Source organism: Pelophylax lessonae (assembly GCF_965119305.1).
Source record: "Pelophylax lessonae genome assembly, chromosome: 3".
Lineage (NCBI taxonomy): Eukaryota > Metazoa > Chordata > Amphibia > Anura > Ranidae > Pelophylax > Pelophylax lessonae.
Window position 1 is genome coordinate 42237375 of NC_138770.1, and position 19793 is coordinate 42257167.

Below are 19793 nucleotides of genomic sequence, written 5' to 3' on the forward strand. Positions count from 1 at the left end.
GTGACCCAGAATTGGGGATGGGTACCTATCAAAAACAGGTACCCTCTTCCCCTCGCCCCCGAAAGGTGCCAAATGTGGGGGGGGAGCAAACAAGCAGAGCTTTCCCATTTGGGTGGAGCTCTGCTTTAAGTGCTCAAATCTTCATGTAATTGATCTCACTATATAGGGCAGCAGCAATTGCCCAAGGGTAGAATTTGGGGGGACTTTGTTGCTTTGTTAGGTGGGTTTTCCTGTAAATATCCATACCAGACCCTCATATTGGATAAGGATCTGGTATGAAATTTGGGTAGACCCCACTGTGTTTTTTTTTTTTCATGGCACTCCTTCTTAAAAGCTAAAACATACCCCATCATGAATCAGGTTTCAAATGGATTTTGGGGAGGACTGCATGCTGTGTTTTGTCTTATTTGTCACTTTTGCTATAGAATGTATACATGCTAAAGTGACAGGCAGAAAGCAATGGATACCTTTGCAGGGAAATTACATTTCCCTGCAAACAGTACTTTTAGAAATAAATTATTTTGCATTGGTACATGTCCCTGAGGGTACTGCCCAGCTCGGTATGCCCATTGTTTGATTTTGGAGGGTCTCCCAATTCTGTTTTTACAAAAAAAAAGAAAGCTTGCAAGGAAATGGTGGCAAATATTGTTTTCTTTCTAAAATATCACTTTTGCTTGTGTACATCCTGCAGGTCACTTCACAGGCAGGTTTAGGGCATCCTCTCAGCATGTTATCTATAGGAATTTTATATTTTGTTATTTAATTTTAAGCCTCTTCATAGGAGTTGTTTCCCACTAAAACCTTTTTTTTTTTTTGCATTGGTAAATGTCTGCCAAGGCAGTTCTCAGCTACCCATGCTCTTTATTTGACAACCATTTGCCTATTACCCTTGAAAATGGAGAGAATTCACATTTAAGGTTCATCGCCTATTGATTTCAATGGGATTCACAATTTGTTGATTTTTGGATGCATACCTCGAATGGCCCTGTGAATTAAACCCAAGCAAATTAACTATTTTTCAGCTTTCACCACAACAGCTTCCATTTCACTGACACTTTGTCTGTGCTCCCCCTTTTATAGTGAAGGGTTGGCTTATCCAAATCCCATTCCTGCATCTTCTAAGCCTGCTGGCGATAGTTGAAAAGTCGTGCAGTGCACTATGGTTTAAAAATATTGTCCCAAGCTAATTTGTGCATATGTTTGTTGGGATTGTGAATCACCCGGGATTCAGCTTGAACCCATGGTAGTGGTGAACCCGTACCTTATCTCTAATATTCACCTTTAGAATTTACAGTACATATACAGCACAAGGCTGTGTCTACAGTATGAAACATTTCTTGGGGCTACAGTTCCTGTGAGCTCCAAAAGTTGGTGATCTCACCTTTATAGAAGGGATGCAAATACAGAAAGTCTCTATGGTATCTGTAGACAGGAAGTTCAATAAGAGAAAAATAATCCCAATTATTGATATCAATGAAAGCTAAAAAAAGGTCCCATTGTTTGTGTCAGTGTGTTCAGTTGGTTGGTACTTGGAGTGGAGAGAATGCACATGGAGACCAATGAATGTAGAAAAGCGTATTACCATAAAAGTTCCTACAAGGTGGTAGGAGAGTCCTGTGTAACATGGTCGATCTGACCCAACAGCACTTACAGAGTTTTACAAATCACAGTTCAGTTTTGCAGAGGATACCCGAAACAGCTTGTGAGGCCCAGCAACATCTGACAAGAGGTGGACGGAAGTCGGTCTAGCAACAAGGTACATGGATGCGGAAAGGGCTCCTGGCTGGGGACACAGATGAGCAGTCCCTAGTCTGTCCTTCCTCCACTGAAACATTTCCCTGACCATCGGTTTCCTGTCTTTGACCCAACCACATTTCAAATGCGCACCAACTACAGGGGGACAGTGCTATTTATTAGCACTGCTCACACTAAAGATAGGCTCTGAGGTCATCCAGGGCAGCTTCTAATTGGACCGTTGCTCCCCTGATAACACCTATGGAGGCCTCAGAGGAACAAGATTTCCTCCTGCCCTTCACTTTCTCTGCATGGCAGCTTCCAAACAGCCTGTGAAGGTAGGCTGAACTGCACCTGCCTACAAGTGGGATACAACAATGTTGGCGTCAATGAGATACAATAACCCCTATTTTTGTTGTCAAAGGGATAAAATCAATCCCATTGTTGGTGTCAAGTGCCATGGATGGTGTTAGTGGGATAAAATATATCTCATCAATTGTGTCAGTGAGATAAAATAAGCCCATTGTTGGTGTCAGTGGGATAACATGAGACCGATCATTGTTGTAAAAGAGAACAAAGCATAACTCCAGCCCATCATTGATGGTCAGTGGTGGTCCTGAACTGATCACACACTCCCGCTGCCTCTCTGCTGATGTTGAAGTTATACTTTCACTGTCAGAAAGGAGATCACTGCTCCCAACAGTCTGCTATAATTGCATTGCCTGGTGATGGAACCCAAAGAGTGTGCCAACCGTCATCACCTAACTGCCACTCTGTACAGAGTACTGGAACCTGTGTGATGAGGACACAATGGGACAGTAACCAAAATCCTAGGACTGTCCTGCAGCATCTGAGACACTTAAAAACAATAACAAGACCGTGTTCATAGTATGCAACATTTCTTGGGGCTGCAGTTCCTCTGAGCTCTACAAGGTGGTGATCTCACTTACATCTGGTGATCTCACTATACCAAAACTTGAAGTCTCTATGGAAAACAGACAGGAAGTGATGTAACACAGAGACAGGAAGTGATGTCAAGAATAAATAGGAAGTTCCAGGTTAAAATTTAGTGAGGAGGAAGTAGAGAGGAGACATTGTTGGAAGTGGCAGCAGAGGAGGTAATAAGATCTTATTTTCTATTTACACCCAGTAACCCTCCGTCATGTCCGTCCTCTTCCTCCATAGTCACTGTGATGTATTTTATCTCCAGCAGATGATGATACACACATATATAGTGTGGAAACCTAGATTAACCTCTTCAGGGAGCAGAACATTTTACCCACTTACGGGGTCGAAACATTTCTCTCTAGGGATTAGCTGAACTGCCCTGTGTTCGGTTCGAGTGTTGTTCGGTAAGCTTCGAATACTGGACTCAAAACCATTCTGAGAATGATTCTGAGCGTTTATTCTGTGTCGAATTTGACTCTGCCAAAACCAGAGATCGGAAACCTTGTCCAGTATTTTGTTTGTAAGGTTTTTCTTGTCTTTTTTTATTACTAAGTATTTATTTCAACCACTTTACCTCTGGAAGGTTTTACCTCCTTCATGACTAAAGGAATACTATCCCTGATATATAACAAGTTAATGGTACATATCATATTCCTTTTTCTATATCACTTTATTATAGCTAAGAGATTATCCCAGAACTGCAACTGTATCTATCTATCTATCTAAGGGATTTATCTATGTAATCTCTACTAACCTTTGCCAGCATATTTTTCCATTCCACATGTCCTTAACTACTTTAGCCCCGGAGCATTTGGCTGCTTAATGACCAGGCCACTTTTTTCAACTTGGCACTGCGCGACTTTAACTGACAATTGCACGGTCATGCAATGCTGTACCCAAACAAAATTTATGACATTTTTTCTCAAAAACAGAGCTTTCTTTTGGTGGTATTTGATCACCTCTGAGCTTTTTATTTTTTGCGATATTAATAAAAAAAGAGCGAAGATTTTGCGAAAAATTGACATTTTCTACTTTGACAGTTAAAAAATATCCAATATATTCAATTTTTGTCATATATTTAGGCCAACATGTACTTAGCTACATGTCTTTGACAAATAAATTCTCAATGAGCGTATTTTTAACCACTTTAAGACCGGAAGATTTTACCCCCTTCCTGACCAGGCCATATTTTGCGATTCGGCACTGCGTTACTTTAACGGACAATTGCGCGGTCGTGCGACGCTGTACCCAAATTAAATTGATGTCCTTTTTTTCCACACAAATAGAGCTTTCTTTTGGTGGTATTTGATCACCTGTGCGATTTTTAATTTTTGAAAAAAAGAGCGACATTTTTGAAAAAAAAAAAACAATATTTTTCACATTCTGATATATAACATTCCCCCAAAAAATTTTACAAATCAAAATTTTTTAACATTTTAGGCCAATTTGTTTTCTGCTAAAATTGCAATAAGCGTATTTTGATTGGTTTGCGCAAAAGTTACTAACTACGGTAAAGAGTTGTCATTTTTATTGTTTTTCTTTCTTTTACTAGTAATGGCGGTGATCTGCGTTTTTTTTTTTTTTGCGGAACTGCGACATTGCGGCGGACAGATCGGACCTCTAACTGACATTTTTGACACTTTTGGGGGGACCAGTGACATTACTACAGTAATCAGTGCTAAAAATATGCACTGTTACTGTAATAATGACACTGGCAGGGAAGGGGTTAACACTGTTGGTGATCAAGGGTTTAAATGTATGCCTCATGCTTACTGACATGTTTTGGGGGAGGGGGGGTTCTGTGACAGAGACAGAGATCGCAGGTTCAGCTATGCTGAATCCTGTGATCTGTCCCTGTCAGTCACAGAGAAGATCCGCCTGCTTTGTTTACACAAGCAGGCGGATTTTCTCACTCTTTCCGAGACGATCGGGGAAGAGAGACGGTGATCGCCGTCTCTCCTCCTCTGGCCTGACTCCCGCTGTCTCTAAACACAGCAGGAGCGAGCCTCCGGCGCCGCCGAGACAGGGAGGAATCCAGCGACGTAGGTCTACGTCACTGGACCCAGGGCTGCCTCCATGTTGCAGTAGCAGCAACGTAAGCAGTCCGGAAGTGGTTAATGTCAGAGCTCTGGAAGTAATGCACTCACACGAGAGTATAGTGAATGGGTTACTTAACTTTAATTTCAGTCTTTGACATATACAGGGAGAGACTTTCAATAAAAATAAAAAGTTTAAAGCATAACCCCAACCATTTAAATAAGCATGACTATAACATTTAAATAAAACGTAATCCTATCAATGACCAGGCCATTTTTGTTAGTTTTTTTGCTTGTCAGCAATGCGCTATATTAACTGACAGTTGTGCAGTCATGCAACGCTGTACCCAAATTAAGTTTATTTCATTTTTTTCTCACACAAATAAAGCTTTCTTTTGGTGGTATTTGATCATCACTGTGTTTTTTCTTTTTTTTTTTTTTTTTGCCAATAAATAAAAAAATTAAAATTTTGAAAAAACAAAAACAAAAAACCCATGCTTTCCTTATGCCCCGTACACACGTTCCGATAATCGTACGATTAAACTCGCTTACGACCTGATCGCACGATAATCTGATCGTTAGTACACAGCTTTCGACAGGCGTTCACGACAGTTGGTACAACAAAACCTGAAGGGACAAACAGGAAAACTTCTGTCGTACGATAGCTTAGCGAACGACAATCGTTTCGTCAGTACAGTATGCGTCCGCTAAAAATTGATAGACAAATACCACGCATGATCGGAAAATAACACAGGGGTCAGATGTATATGACATCATTTCGATATGTAGCTACGCAAACAAACTTTTTCAGAGAATCGTACGAACAAAATCTGATGGTAAGTACGCAGAGTTGGTTTCGATTTTAGTGCCATGCAACAATTTGCGAAAGATGAGTCGTACGATTATCGGAACGTGTGTACGGGGCATTAGTTTCTGTTTTAAAATTTTGCAAACAAATAATCTTTCTTCACGTGTGGTCACTGAGGATTGTTTATCAATTGAATTTATCAGATCACATTTTGGCACTTTTTTCACTTGGGACTTTATATATGAACTATTTTATTTATTAAGTTTGTTTTTTATCATTAGTTTAACTATTTTTGTATTACATTGTAAGTGCCGGTTCACACTACCGCGGCACGACTTCGGGGGCGACCTGTGAAGACGCGTGCACCGCGACTTCGGCGCGACTTGCACGGACTTCATATAATGAATGTCAATGCAAGTCGCTTCGATGTCGCCCCAAAGTAGTACAGGAACTACTTTCTAAGTCGGAGCGACTTGAGTCGCTCCTATTAGAACGGTTCCCGTAGCACTGCATGGACCGCCACTTGTCAGGCTGACCAGTCGCCTGACAAGTCGCGGTAGTGTGAATGGGCACTTAATCTTTGCACTTGCATTTTTTGGATATTAGTCTCCTATTACACTTTTAGCAATTCATCATTTCGAGGCACTTGTGCACTTTGTTAAAAAAAAGAGAAAACATTTATGCCAAAATTAAAAAAATTAAAGTACACAAGTGCCTCAAAATGATGAATTGTGGAATAGGAGACTAATATCCAAAAAATGCAAGTGCAAAGAATCACAATGTAATACAAATATATTTCATCAAAACTAATGATAAAAATACAAACTCAATAAATAAATTATTCAATAAATAAATCAATAAATAGTCCTTAAGAAAACGTCCCAAGTGAAAAAAAAGGTGTTATTTCTTTACATGTGGTCACTGAGGACTGTTTATCGATTGAATTGATCAGTTTACATTTTGGCACTTTTTTTCACTTGGGACTTTTTTTATGGACTATTTATGGATTTATTTATTGAATAATTTATTTATTGAGTTTGTTTTTATCATTAATTTGATGAAATATCTTTGTATTACATTGTTAATCTTTGCACTTGCATTTTTTGGATATTCGTCTCCTATTACACTTTTAGCAATTCATCATTTCGAGGCATTTGTGCACTTTGCTAAAAACAGAGAAAAAAATTATTTGATAAATAAATATTAAGATTATAATGAATTATTCAATAAATAAATCAATAAATAGTGCCTAAAAAAAAGTCCCAAGTGAAGAAAAAAAGGTGTTATTTCTTCACGTGTGGTCACTGAGGATCGTTTATCGATGGAATTTATCAGATCATATTTTGGCACTTTTTTCACTTGGGACTTTTTATAGACTATTTATTGATTTATTGAATAATTTATTTATTGAGTTTGTTTTTTATCAATAGTTTGATGAAATATTTTTGTATTGCATTGTAAATCTTTGCACTTGCATTTTTTGGATACTAGTCTTTTAGCATTTCGAGGTACCTGTGCACTTAACATTTTTTATTTTGGCATAATTTTTTTCTCTTTTATTTAACACTGTATATACCATTGGGTTACATATACATTTTTTACACACAATGCACATATTAGTTTGTTATTTATTTATTCTTTTTACATAGTAGTTTTTATATAATTGATATAATCATATTTCATTTGCACGCTAGCACTTTTTACATGTAGCCACCTTGGGAATAATACAAATTTGCACTGATCACCTTCTCTTTCTATTTACATGTAGGACACCTGCAGAAAATTAGCAGCATTTTTGTCTCCCTTTGGTTAATTGGTTAGGGTTAGGGTTTAGGGGTTGGGGTTAGGGTTAGGGTTGGGGTTAAGGTTAGAGGGTTAGGGTTAAACAGAGGAGACACAGGAGAGGGTTTTGACTCAGGAAATGGGTCATGGACCCACCCCAAAGGTCAGGAGGTGTGGCCTCAGAGGTAAGGTCACAGCTCCACCTACTGTTGGACTGTGTTGTCCTGCTGAGATCTTCTCTGCAGCTGCCGCGGGGTACCTTGCCACCATGTTCTTCTCTGACATCATCTAGAGGCTGCATTGGCTCTGCTGGGTTCTGGTGCAGCATTCCGATGATGCGACACTATGCTACACTGCACTGCAGATGTTAACTGTGGTAGAAGGTGCTGCATATATACTTTAATAAAAAGGTTTACTTAATAATGTTATAATGCTGGAAGGACACCACTACATATACAGTATATAGTAGCACAGACCTAGCTATCTGGCACTATGAGCTTAAGCTAAGAACCATAGGACAGAGACACTTCTGTCACTAGACTTCCGACACACACAAAAGCTACAATAGTAAAATGAAAAATAGGATAAGAGTCCCTGCGCTATGGATAAAGATATTTCCTGTGTAAATAAAGCTCCTTGTGTTTCAAAATAACTATACATGTATTACAACGTGTTGGCTGCTGCTGACATAAAGGTATGTGCCTTTGAACTTGGGGACACTTGCTAATAGTCTCTTCCTCTAGTCTGGATGAAATACAGCAGCAGCTTCTGCATGGAAGGTCATGTGGTCCAAATCTGTCTCTACTTTCTGGAAACTCGCCTTTATCCACTTACCGCAAAGTACGTCGGCTGACTTTGCGTGGTTATACCAGGATAGCTAGAGGTAACATCCCGATACTGTTGTTTAGAGCCGGCGGTCGGCTTTCCAGCGGTAATGACCGATGCGGCTCGGGAACCGCTCTATCGTTACCCTGGCGAGCGGGAGGGGACGTACCCCCCCCTCCCGCCCCCTTTCGCGGCTCTGCCCGGGTCTCCCGTCCCACCGGGAGACCTGAGCAACCATTTTATTCTCCAGAGTCTTTGCTAAAAAAATGTATATAATGTTTGGGGGTTCTAAGTAATTTTCTAGCAAAAAATACGGAAGTAAAAAAAATGTGTCATAAATAGGCCTGGGGCTTAAGTGGTTAAAAAGAATACACAGTTCTTCAATTGAGGCTTTTTATCCAGCTAGCAAGGACCGGAACTACCTTTCTATAATCAATTCGCTTTGTGATAATTACCAAGAAAAAGCTATTTACCAATAAAAATAGTAGAGGGACGCAGCTTCCTACATATGTGCCAATTCCCACTGGGGCAGCCCACCTATCCTAATATTGTACACCAATTCTCTTTCTATAGAGAAACCTGCAAAGATCATATAACCACATCAATGCGAATGGAGGAGTACCAGAATCACATGACTGAGAGGATACTAAACTTCACCCTGGAGATCATTTACCTGCTGACTGGAGAGGTGAGGAGGATTCTGGGAGCTCATATGACATCACTCTTATCTCTATTAATAAAACACAAACCTGACCAGAGAGGTGAGGAGGATTCTGGGAGGTCACATGACATCACTCTTATCTCTATTCATATAACACAGACTTGACTGGAGAGGTGAGGAGGATTCTGGGAATGTGACATTATATTACTATTTTTGCTTTAATAGAGTTTTCCTCCTGTGAAGTCTGGAGATCATATGACCATCATAGTGCCACCATGTGACTCCCTAAAATCTGAGAGACACAACATGCAGAAGATTCTAGAAGTCACCAAGAAGATGATGGAGCTGCTGACAGGAGAGGTGAGCGGTGCTGGGAATTCTGGGACATTATCCAGTAACAGACAAGGGATGTGTCTGGATGGTGACTGTATCATTGTGTGTGTCAGGTTCCTATAAGGTGTCAGGATGTCACTGTCTATTTCTCCATGGAGGAGTGGGAGTATTTAGAAGGGCACAAGGATCTCTACAAGGACGTCATGATGGAGAATCAGCCGCCCCTCACATCACCAGGTAAGAGGAGACTTTATTGTAAAGGAGAGAGCAGTACGGAGGGTCCACCTAGATCCCCCATCATCTGATAAACACATAGAAACAATGTATTCAGTCAGTGTGTGTGTTTCCTACAGATGGATCCAGTAATGGGAACCCACCAGAGGGATGTCCCCGTCCTCTGTATTCCCGGGATTCCACACAGGAAGATCACACCATCCCTCACTATCATCAGGTAGACGAGGAACAATCACTGATAGTATCATTAGGATCTGTAAATTATCTGCATTGTTACCATTGATGTCATTTTTATTATATATTCAGATTGGAAACCTGAGAGATTCTAAAGTTGATGTTAAAGTAGAGATACGGGTAGAGGATGATGAGGATGGGCTGGTGGAGGAGTCAGAGTCTCTAAAAGGGCACAAAGATCTGTACCAGGACACCATGGGGGAGTCATCCAGATACAGAAACCCATCAGAGAGATGTCCCCGTCCTCTGTATTCCTGGGATTCCACACAGGAGGATCACACCATCCCTCACCATCATCAGGTAGATGCATAGCAAATATTGGTAGTTATGATTTATACACAGCATGTATATTACAATGAATGTTTATTATATATTCAGAGGGGAAACCTCGGGGATGATAATATTGTTGCTAAGGAAGATTATAAAAGGGAGGATGAGAATTATGGAGTGATGAAGCTTTCTGAAGGACACAAGGATCTCTACAAGGACATTATGATGGAGTCACCTAATAACAGGAACCCACCAGAGAGATGTCCCCATCCCCTGTATTTCCGGGATTCTACACAGGAAGGTCACGCCAATGATCAGGTAGGTGGAGTTGAGGGTCGGGAACATAAAGTGATTGAACACTCTGACATGTGGAGACGATGTGTGGACTCTACAAGATGATATTTTCTATGTGATCTCACATCATAAATACTTCTATATTACAGATGTTATTTTCTGCCATTCTGTTGGTTTAGGGTGATGATTTGATGAATATGAAAGTTAGGGGTGAAGTAGAAGAGACGTATGTGAGGGATGATCAGCAATATACGGAGGAGGCTGGAATGATGAGGACATTCAAAGAGGAGGACACTCCTCCAGATATCAGCACAGGTGAGTTATAATATATTCTGTTTTCTCTGCTCTATTACTGCACACTGATTGGTCCAAAGTTGGGTGGGAGATGAGTTATATCAACCAATATTTTGTTGACAATAGTCACTGATACCCGTCCTGCACATTAGATCTTCTTTTCTCTCAGATAAACCCCCTTCTCTGTGCTGCAGACACAATTTGTGTACTCAGACATGAGTTATGCAGATTCTGAGGTTTAGCTGGCAGTATTAGGCCCAGTAGCACAGATATGATAACACAAATTGTGCCTTTTGGAGGTCTGTACATCTTCATTTAGCCAGCTTTTAGCTAAATGTTAACATAAAACTCTATTAGTCTTGTTGGGATGAAAAGTAAGGTGTCACGATGGGCTTTAGGTTTGGTTAGAATTACTGACTGGTCCTTCGGGTCTGATAAAGAATACAAGAGTAACCTAATACAAAAAAAACTGGCGTGGGGTCTTCGCAACTTCTACTAAACCACCAGACCTTGTTTGGATTGCAAGGGGGAGCGCTACTCAAAGTACAAGAAAACAAAAACATGGGGCCCCCCCAAAATCCATGCTAGGCCCTTGCTTGGCTAGCCCAAAAAGGGGAGGTGAGCATGCACCCCCCTCCTGTACCCTACTGGATCACATGCCCTTAACATGAGTAGTGAACCTTAACAAGGGGGATAACCTGGCAAAGCATCTTGCCCCTATGTTAATGAAGAAATTGGCCTCTTCCCTACAAACCTGGCCCAGGGGTTGTGGGGGTCTGCAGGTAGGGCATTTTTTGAAATCAGGAAACCCCTTTTAACAATAAGGGGGGCCCCAGAAAACGAGCTACCCTAATGAGTACCCCTAATGTTAAGTAATTAAACCTACCGACCCTTTTTTTGACAAATCCTTATTAGAAAAAAAAAAGTACCACAATGTAAATCCATCGTCATTTACATCATCCAGTGATGCAGATCCATATCAGTCCCAATGAATGACAACCTGCTGACCCATCAAAAGAAAAACACGACCACATGTCCAATCCCAACTTTTGTAATTGTAATTTTCAATAAATTTATATAACCGTGTATGTTTGCTTCAAATTTCATATTATTATTTGTGCCTTAAAAGTCCCACCCCAAGGGGAACTTTTTTCCAAACATGTCCAATCCCATTGCTCACGTGCTGCGAAAAACTTTTCTTAAGCCCCACAGCTGAACGGAAACAAAGTGGCGGGATCTCTTGGGTGACATCACTGATCAAATATGAACATGACCATTTTTGGTCAGTGATGTCACAGGGATCCCGACTGACTTTGTTGATCTAAAATGGTCATTGTCAATGAGTCTGTGGTAGTGAGCCCTTATAGATCCCCAGCTCAGGATTCCCCAGGGCGCGGAGTCTAAGCCCAAGCCTGCTTCTTTACCAGGGCCCCTGATGGTGGGGATGGACTTGCAGCAGACTGGAACCAGGTCGCAGCCCCCAGGTAGGCCCAGCTGAGGATGTGGAGACCGCTGGCGTGTGCAGAGTAAACAGGAGACTATAAGAAGATCCAAGAGACAATCCGAGGTCAGGACAGGCAGCAGACGAACATAGACGGAGAAACAAAGCCGGGTCGGTACACAGGAGATCAGATACAATAGCCAAGGGATACACAAATGGGAGCTCAGAGAACAGCGATGTTGCTCAAGCAAGGAGCAGTGCACTGAGCATGTGTATATATAGGGAAGCACACAGGGAGGTGACCCAGGAAGTAATAGACAGGAACAGGATATAACCCACAGTGGAGCAGGCGACGCCCATAGGAGAACAGAGAAGCCAAACACCACATGTGAAGGGAGGCAAGATAGAGGCAATAGTAGCAAGGAGGTAAGAGATACAAACAAAACTACAGGCTAACTTGTGACAGTCATGTCCATAATTGGTCAATTATGTTACCGGTGATACCCCCACCCCTTTGGTTATTTCCATCTATTGAGCTGTCATTCATGGTGAGCATTCAGAGAATGGATTGTGTCTGTGTGCTTTCTTTTTCTTCTTGGCGGTCAGCAAGGGTCGTTCATTGCGATTGACTTGTAGGCTCATTGATGGGCGACATGACTGACGATAGATTTTCACTGTGGTAAATTTTTTAATAAAGGACTTCAAAAAGTTTGTGTTTTTTTATTTAACCTTTTTTTTAATGAATGAATAGGGTTGGGCCATTTGCCAACCTCTGGAGAAGCAACCTCTGGGAGCTCATCCTTGTTTATGTAGATTCTAGGGTTCATTGCCACAGGTTGTGTTTTTCTCCTAGTTACAGTAGCATTGATAAAAAAAAAACAGATTGTACCTTGGTACCTCATCTTCGAGCAGACTTCCAGCTAAAGGTTAATGTTGGCAATAATTCAGACTCGCATGGCCCTAGGCATCAAAGTTCCTTCAGATCTCTGGAAGCACTCAATGACACACAGAGACGGCAGGTACCATGTCACAGAATGCTCGGCTTTATTCAGACAGTAAAGAACTTTTTATAGAGAAAGTAAAAGGGGAAGTCCCTTTCCAAGAGATTATACATAGAATTGATACAAGAATAGCAGTTTACCATTACGTGCTTCAAGTCACGTATACTTACATATGAGTTGATTAAAATAAGGCATAGTTATATTGGCATTACATCAAACTTGTTCTAATGGTTAAGATAAGACATAATTATTTACTTCAAACAGACTTGCTCTAAGAGTCAGTTTAACACAGAGCGTAACGTCCTGGAAACTTTCAAGGGCATTTACTTAGATAGGCTTTTTAATTAAGCTTAGCCTAGGGTTTTAGTAATAGGATGGAGTCGAGGGAACAAAATGAAACAAAATGGAGAATAGAGATTCCTTCAGTTAACATAAAACTCTATTCATAATCGCCTTGGGATGGAAATTAATTGGGAACCAAAAAAACCGAAACACATCTTTTTAGGAGAAAGCACTTCTCCAAGCACCCTCTAATGCTGCTTGTCACCAGAAGCCTAGGCCTGTGGTCACGTATTCTATGGTAAAGGGTCTGCAAGTCTGAAATTTGAACCTCTTGATTATCAGAGATCACATGCCCCAATGCCTACAAGTCCCAATGCCACAAGTCCCTATTGGTTCTTGCTCTCAAGGCTACTTACATGTAGATGTGATCTGGGAGGAATAAAAAAAGCTCTTTAACTGAAGGGAGAAAAAGTCCTAACTGGTTGGAACATCCACAGATAACATCGGTTCACTCAAATCTACCTGATCCAGATGGCATCTTGAGTTACGTGATCTTTTATCTATTGATCATGTTTTTATATTTTTTAGGACACGCGATTGAAAAACCCTCAAAGGATCGTCTCGCTTTATCTCCAGGTTGTAAAATGGAAGATGAGGACATCACAAGAGAGTGTGCAGGAGAAAAGACAATGAGCTCAGCTATGGATGATGGACTTCACAGTGTGGATATATCATCAAATCCATTTGACTCTGAGCAACCTCGTACTGTGAGGGATAGTGCCGAAATTCAGGGGGAGAAGAAATGTTTCAGTCCTGAATGTGGGGAAAGTTTTGTCTCTGAATTAAGTCTTACTGTACATCAGAAGTCTAATTCCTGTTCTGAGTGCAGGAAATGTTTTTCACAGAAATCAGATCTGCTTATACATGAAAGATCTCACACAGACGAGAAGCCACATTCCTGCCCTGAGTGCGGGAAATGTTTTTCAAAGAAGTACAGTCTTTACAGACACCAGAGGATTCACACAGGGGACAAACCGTATTCCTGTCCTAACTGCGGGAAATGTTTTTCACAGAATTCAGACCTTGTTAGACATCAAAGATCTCACAGGGAGAAGCTGTATCCCTGCCTTGAGTGTGGGAAATGTTTTTTACAATTGCCCCATCTTTACATACATCTGAGGTCTCACAAGGGGAAGACGCTGTATTCCTGCCGTGAGTGCTGGAAATGTTTTACACGGAAATCAGGTCTTGTTATACATCAAAGATCTCACACGGGGGAGAAGCCATATTTATGTCCAGAATGTGGTAAATGTTTTTCACAGAAATCGGACCTTGTTAGACATCAAAGATCTCACAGAAGGGAGAATCCATGTTCTTGTCCTGAGTGAGGCAAATGTTATACAAAGGATGAAGATTTAGTTGTGCATCAAACATCTCACATATGGGGGAACTTTATTCCTGTACTGAGTGGGGGAAATGTTTTTCACAGATATCAGAACTTATTAAACATCAAAGATCTGGGGGGCGTGGCCTGGCGCAGCATGTGAGAGGACGTGTGTGAGAGGAGCTCCGCCGGACCGATATCCTTTACCGCTAATCCTGCAGCCCTTCGGGCACGATAATCCTTCCTTCACCTCCCGCACACCCGCGACACTGACCTCCGCATGTCTCCGCCGAAGAAGGGCTCTGAAGCCGCGGCAAAACTGGCTGCATTCCGGAGGCTGGAGAAGGAGGCCCCGATCCAAGATGGCGCCGGCCCGTCGCTTGTGGTGGAGGAGCCTGAGAGCCCTGCTACATCCAAGGTTTTGGAAGCGATTGCCACTTGCCAGACCATGCTGACAACTAAAATCGAGGAGGTGAAGGTAGATATATCTTTGATGCGTCAGGATATGCAGAAGCTAAGGGACAGAGTTGGTGAGGCTGAACACAGAATTAGCGAGGTGGAAGACTCCCTCCCCCCATTGCAAAGCTCCTCAGACAGGCTGCAGCAACAAGTACACCTTATCCTCCAAAAACAAGATGACATGGAGAATAGGCTGCGCCGCTGTAACCTGCGGTTCATTGGCCTCCCGGAGGGCTCTGAAGGTGCGGACCCCTCATCCTATTTGGAACAATTGCTCATTCAGACATATGGCAGAGAATCCTTTTCACCCACTTTTGTTGTGGAACGTGCACATCGCCTCTCCGGGCGTCCCCCCCCTCAGGGTGCACCCCCCCGCACGTTCATCGCTAAATTCCTGAACTATCGGGACAGAGATGCCATATTGCGCCTGGCCAGAGTTAAGGGGAACATTCCATTTGGAAATCACAAAATAGCGATTTTCCCCGACTTCTCTGCTGAGGTCCAGAGGCGCCGCAAGAGCTTTTTGGAGGTCAAACGCAGACTGCGTATCAAGAATATCAAATACTCTATGTTGTACCCGGCCCGTCTTAGAGTGGAGGGTGAGGACCGAGCCCACTTCTTTGAGGATCCGGAAGCCGCCATCTCCTGGATAGAAGGACTGGAAGCTAGAGCCTGACCACCTTGCCCTGGCGACTTCATGATACTTTCTCCCTGATTGCCTATACCTACAGCTGCTGCAGGGGTGGAGGGGGTTTTGTAGATCCTGCGGAACTCAAGACTTTGCATCCCCCTTCCCCCCCCCCCCTCCCCCCTCATTTCCCTGCACTACTGCTCCTGTGTTTGACCGGCGGAGCGCCCTAGCTCCACAGATGGAACTGACTTTTCTGTTCTCTTCCTATGGATTTCCACCTGCCCATAGGTTTTGCTACCCAGCGATACACCTGTTGGTTTTCGCCCCCTACACCCGCTAAGGCGTGTGTTTGTGCCCAACTCCCCTGTTGCCCCCTGCGACTTCTGCTGGACCTGGGCCCCCGGGCCCCCTTGCTTGTCCTAATTGTATTTTGCTGTATTTTTGCTGAATGCCCTGGGGGTCCCTGGCCTCCTGATCTTGTTCTTTACCAGTCGCATGTGGGCCTGTTCTGGTTGAGGCACTTGTTTGGGAACATGCCCGCACAAGTTGGGGTTGGTGCAGGGCAGGGAGGGGGGATTGGGGTATTACCATTGTTTACGGTTTATATTTGGTACAATCTCTATACTGTTTCTGTTCTATGCACATTGACCTCAAGTAATAATTATCTGCTCTTCTGCTGCCGTTTATTACTGCTAGTGTATGACCGTGGACTTGTTAGTTCTGTGGTCTTATTGCCTGAGATCCTGGGAGCCTCCGCTCCACGCTCCGTATTACCCCTGCCATGGCCGCATTGAAATTGTTGACGTGGAATGTCAGGGGTATGCGCGATAAGATTAAACGGACGGCTGTCTTTAATGTTCTACGCCGTGTACGGGCTGATATTATAGTTCTGGTGGAGACACATTTGGAGGGTCGTGTACAACAGTCTCTCAAAAGGCCCTGGGTTGGCTGGGTGCAGCACTCTGCTTATAGCTCGCACTCCAGGGGTGTGGCGCTACTGGTGGCCAAATCGGTACATTTCCAGCTCCTAGGATCTCAGGTCGACCCAATGGGTAGATATGTTTTTCTCAAAACGTCAGTCTATGGGGAATTGATGCTGCTGATGGCTTTCTATGTGCCCCCCCCTTACTCTGCTGTGATTATTATGGAGGGACTGGCGTTTATGGCACAGAGCCCGGGGGCCCAGGTGATCTGGCTGGGTGACTTTAACAATGTGATGGACTCGGGTCTGGATAGATCCGGTGGCGCCTCCCAGGCGCCGCCGGGGTCGTCCCCGACCAGGTTCTCCCGATTGTTGGAGAGCTTTGGTTTGGCCGACTCTTGGCGCAGCAAATACCCCGCTCAGCGTGCGTACTCCTGTTTTTCGGCTGCACACCATTCTATGTCACGCATTGATCTGATATTGTTGTCTCGAACCCTGCTCCCCAGGTTACTGACGGCAGGCTTCGCCCCACGGACTCTGTCTGATCACTGCCCTTATTGGATACTGTTGTCCTTGCCCTGCAATAGACCTCCCCCGGCCTGGCGCCTGAATCCCGCCTGGCTCCCCTTGGTGTCTGATGGGAACGACATTGAGGGGACCTGGACACAATTCTTCTCTGATAATGAGGGCACTGCCTCCCCGGCTGCGGTGTGGGAGGCATTTAAACTGTTCGCCAGATCCACTATGATTTCCAAAATCAAGGCTGTTAGAGCGCGGGCTGCTGAGGAGATCTCCAGGGCAACGACAAATCTAATTGAAGCTGAACAGGCCTTTATGGCGGACCCGACTCCGGCACATGAATCCCAGTATAAATTGACCTCTAAAGTCCTTTCCCAACTTGACTATGAGAAGGCGAAATCTAAGATGTTTTTTCAGAAGCAGAATCTGTTTGCACATGGTGAGCGGGCGGGGAAACTCCTCGCATATTTAGTTCATTGTGAGGATAGGCCCCCGGTAGTTATTACTTTGAAGGATGACCTGGGTAATGAGATCACTGATCCTGCTGCGGTGACACAGTGTTTCCGATCATTTTTTAGTACACTTTACACCTCTAGGGCTCCCGCTGACTGCACTGACATGTATGACTTTCTGGACTCTATTGACTTTCCCACTTTGACACCCGACCAGTTGGCGACCCTCGAGGCACCCATCTCTGTGGAAGAGATTGCAGCAGCCGTGTCCAAGTTCCCTAGATCTAAGGCCCCCGGCCTGGACGGCCTCCCGATTGAATTTTTCTCCCAATATTCGGAACTCCTTTCTCCTAAATTATTGGCTTTGTTTCAATCTCTATTCAAAGCTGCAGCCCTGCCCCCTTCTATGCGTGAGGCGCTAATTGTGCTCATTCCCAAGCCGGGCAAGGATGTACACGCCCCAGAGTCTTACCGTCCCATCTCTTTGCTCCCAGTAGACACTAAAATCCTTGCGAAAATTTTATCCCTCCGTCTTAACAAGGTGATCCTCTCACTCATACACTCGGACCAGGCCGGGTTCATGCCTGGGAGGAACACCTCATTTAACCTTCGCCGGTTATTCATGAATCTCCAGGCACAGCACGACGGAATGGGTGGCAGGGTGGTGGTCTCATTGGACACGGCTAAAGCATTTGACTCGGTAGAGTGGCCATTTCTATGGAACTGTCTGGACCGATACGGCTTTGGACCTAATTTTATTAAGTGGGTCAAACTTCTATATAGCGCCCCGGTAGCTAGGGTCCTGGCAAATGGCTGGCAGTCGACCGCCTTCCCTTTATCCCGTGGCACTCGACAGGGGTGCCCCCTCTCCCCCCTGCTGTATGCCCTGGCCGCGGAACCCCTGGCGATGGCCATTAGAGCACATCCCGGGATTCGAGGCCTACGTAAGGGACCGCTGGAGGAGAAGATTAGCATGTATGCGGATGACACTTTGTTATATTTGGAAGACTCTAGAGAATCCCTACTCACGGCCCTTTCTTTAATTGAACGGTATGGACGATTCTCCGGTTTTCAGATAAACTGGGATAAGTCACAAATTCTCCCGCTTGACGAGAGCCCGCAGGCGATCGCCCCCGCAAACCCGGCCTTACAATGTGTATCCCGCATTAAATACTTAGGGATTCAAGTGACAGCTAACTCAGCAGATTATGTCCCGGATAACGTTCAACCCTTGTTCCCTCTGCTTAAGGCTAAAATTCAAGTATGGTCCAAATTACCTCTGGGAGTGATGGGTAGAGTCAATTTAATTAAAATGATTCTCCTTCCCAAAATACTTTATGTTGTATGGCACTCTCCTATTTACCTGCCACTCAAGCTGTTTAAGCAGATGGAATCACTCCTCAAGACCTTTGTTTGGGGTGCTAACCGGCACAAGATCTCCTGGCGCAAACTCAAGAATCCTACAAATCTAGGGGGAATGGCCCTGCCGGATTTTAATCTGTACTATCTGGCAGCTCAGTTGTCCCAGTTCTTTCACATAGATAAAACGGATAGAGAACGCTTCTTGACCCTGCTCTGCCCTGGGTGGGCTCATCCCCTCGGGGACCCCCTCCTAGTTATCCTTAGGGGCGTCAGGGGCTCGCCGGAGCCCCTGTGCCCCAGATCTCTTCTATACCACTATTGTCGGATCTGGGAGGTGGTAGCGTCCAGGCTTCGGTGCCCTCCATTTCACACATTCACCCCTCTGTGGCATAATAGTACATTGCGTGAGTTCCTTTCCATCCCTGACCTGTCAGTATGGAGCGGGAGGGGTATTCTTCTCCTTAGCCATATCTCCACGACCACTGGTCTGCGGTCTTACGAGACCTTGCAAGACCAGTTTGCGCTCCAGGGCCCCATGCACTACAGATACTTACAGCTCTCCCATGCCTATAGATCTCAATTCCCTGACGGCCCTCCTGAGCTAGAATCGGTTACCACCCTTGAGATTGTTAAAAGTACAGAACCCAGTCACCTTATTTCCATGTTCTACTCTGAACTTCACACACCTTCCTCGACCACTTTGGCTTTTGCACTTAAGACCCGCTGGGAGCGCAGTGTGGGGGCCATGGAGGATGAGGAATGGGAGGATGCCCTGGAGACGTGCCGCAGAGTGTCGCCAAAACTGTCGGATCGCCTAACCCAGACCTTTATAATACACCAGGCTTATCTCACCCCACTTAGACTGTCCAAATATCACCCTGACTTGG

At 43.9% G+C, this 19793-nt stretch overlaps 2 protein-coding genes across 3 annotated transcripts in view; both read left to right on the top strand.

The window, feature by feature from the left end:
* The window catches only part of LOC309550683 (uncharacterized protein), a 3164715-nt gene that overhangs the window by 1525698 nt on the left and 1619224 nt on the right, over positions 1 to 19793 (top strand). Inside the window, exons 42-43 of the mRNA XM_082251018.1 lie at positions 9481 to 9578; positions 10339 to 10474. Coding sequence (XP_082107144.1) covers positions 9481 to 9578; positions 10339 to 10474 — 234 coding nt within the window. The remainder of the gene's footprint in view (positions 1 to 9480; positions 9579 to 10338; positions 10475 to 19793) is intronic.
* LOC309550743 (uncharacterized protein) overlaps positions 1 to 19793 on the top strand; it is an 88310-nt gene that overhangs the window by 51625 nt on the left and 16892 nt on the right. The window contains exons 2-3 of one of the 2 annotated variants that reach the window (XM_082251083.1): positions 13766 to 14042; positions 14109 to 14625. The exons of the other annotated variant lie outside the window; for it this stretch is intronic. Coding sequence (XP_082107209.1) covers positions 13766 to 14042; positions 14109 to 14565 — 734 coding nt within the window. The 3' untranslated portion in view covers positions 14566 to 14625. Of the gene's footprint in view, positions 1 to 13765; positions 14043 to 14108; positions 14626 to 19793 lie in introns of those variants that run through there. 2 annotated transcript variants of the gene reach the window in all.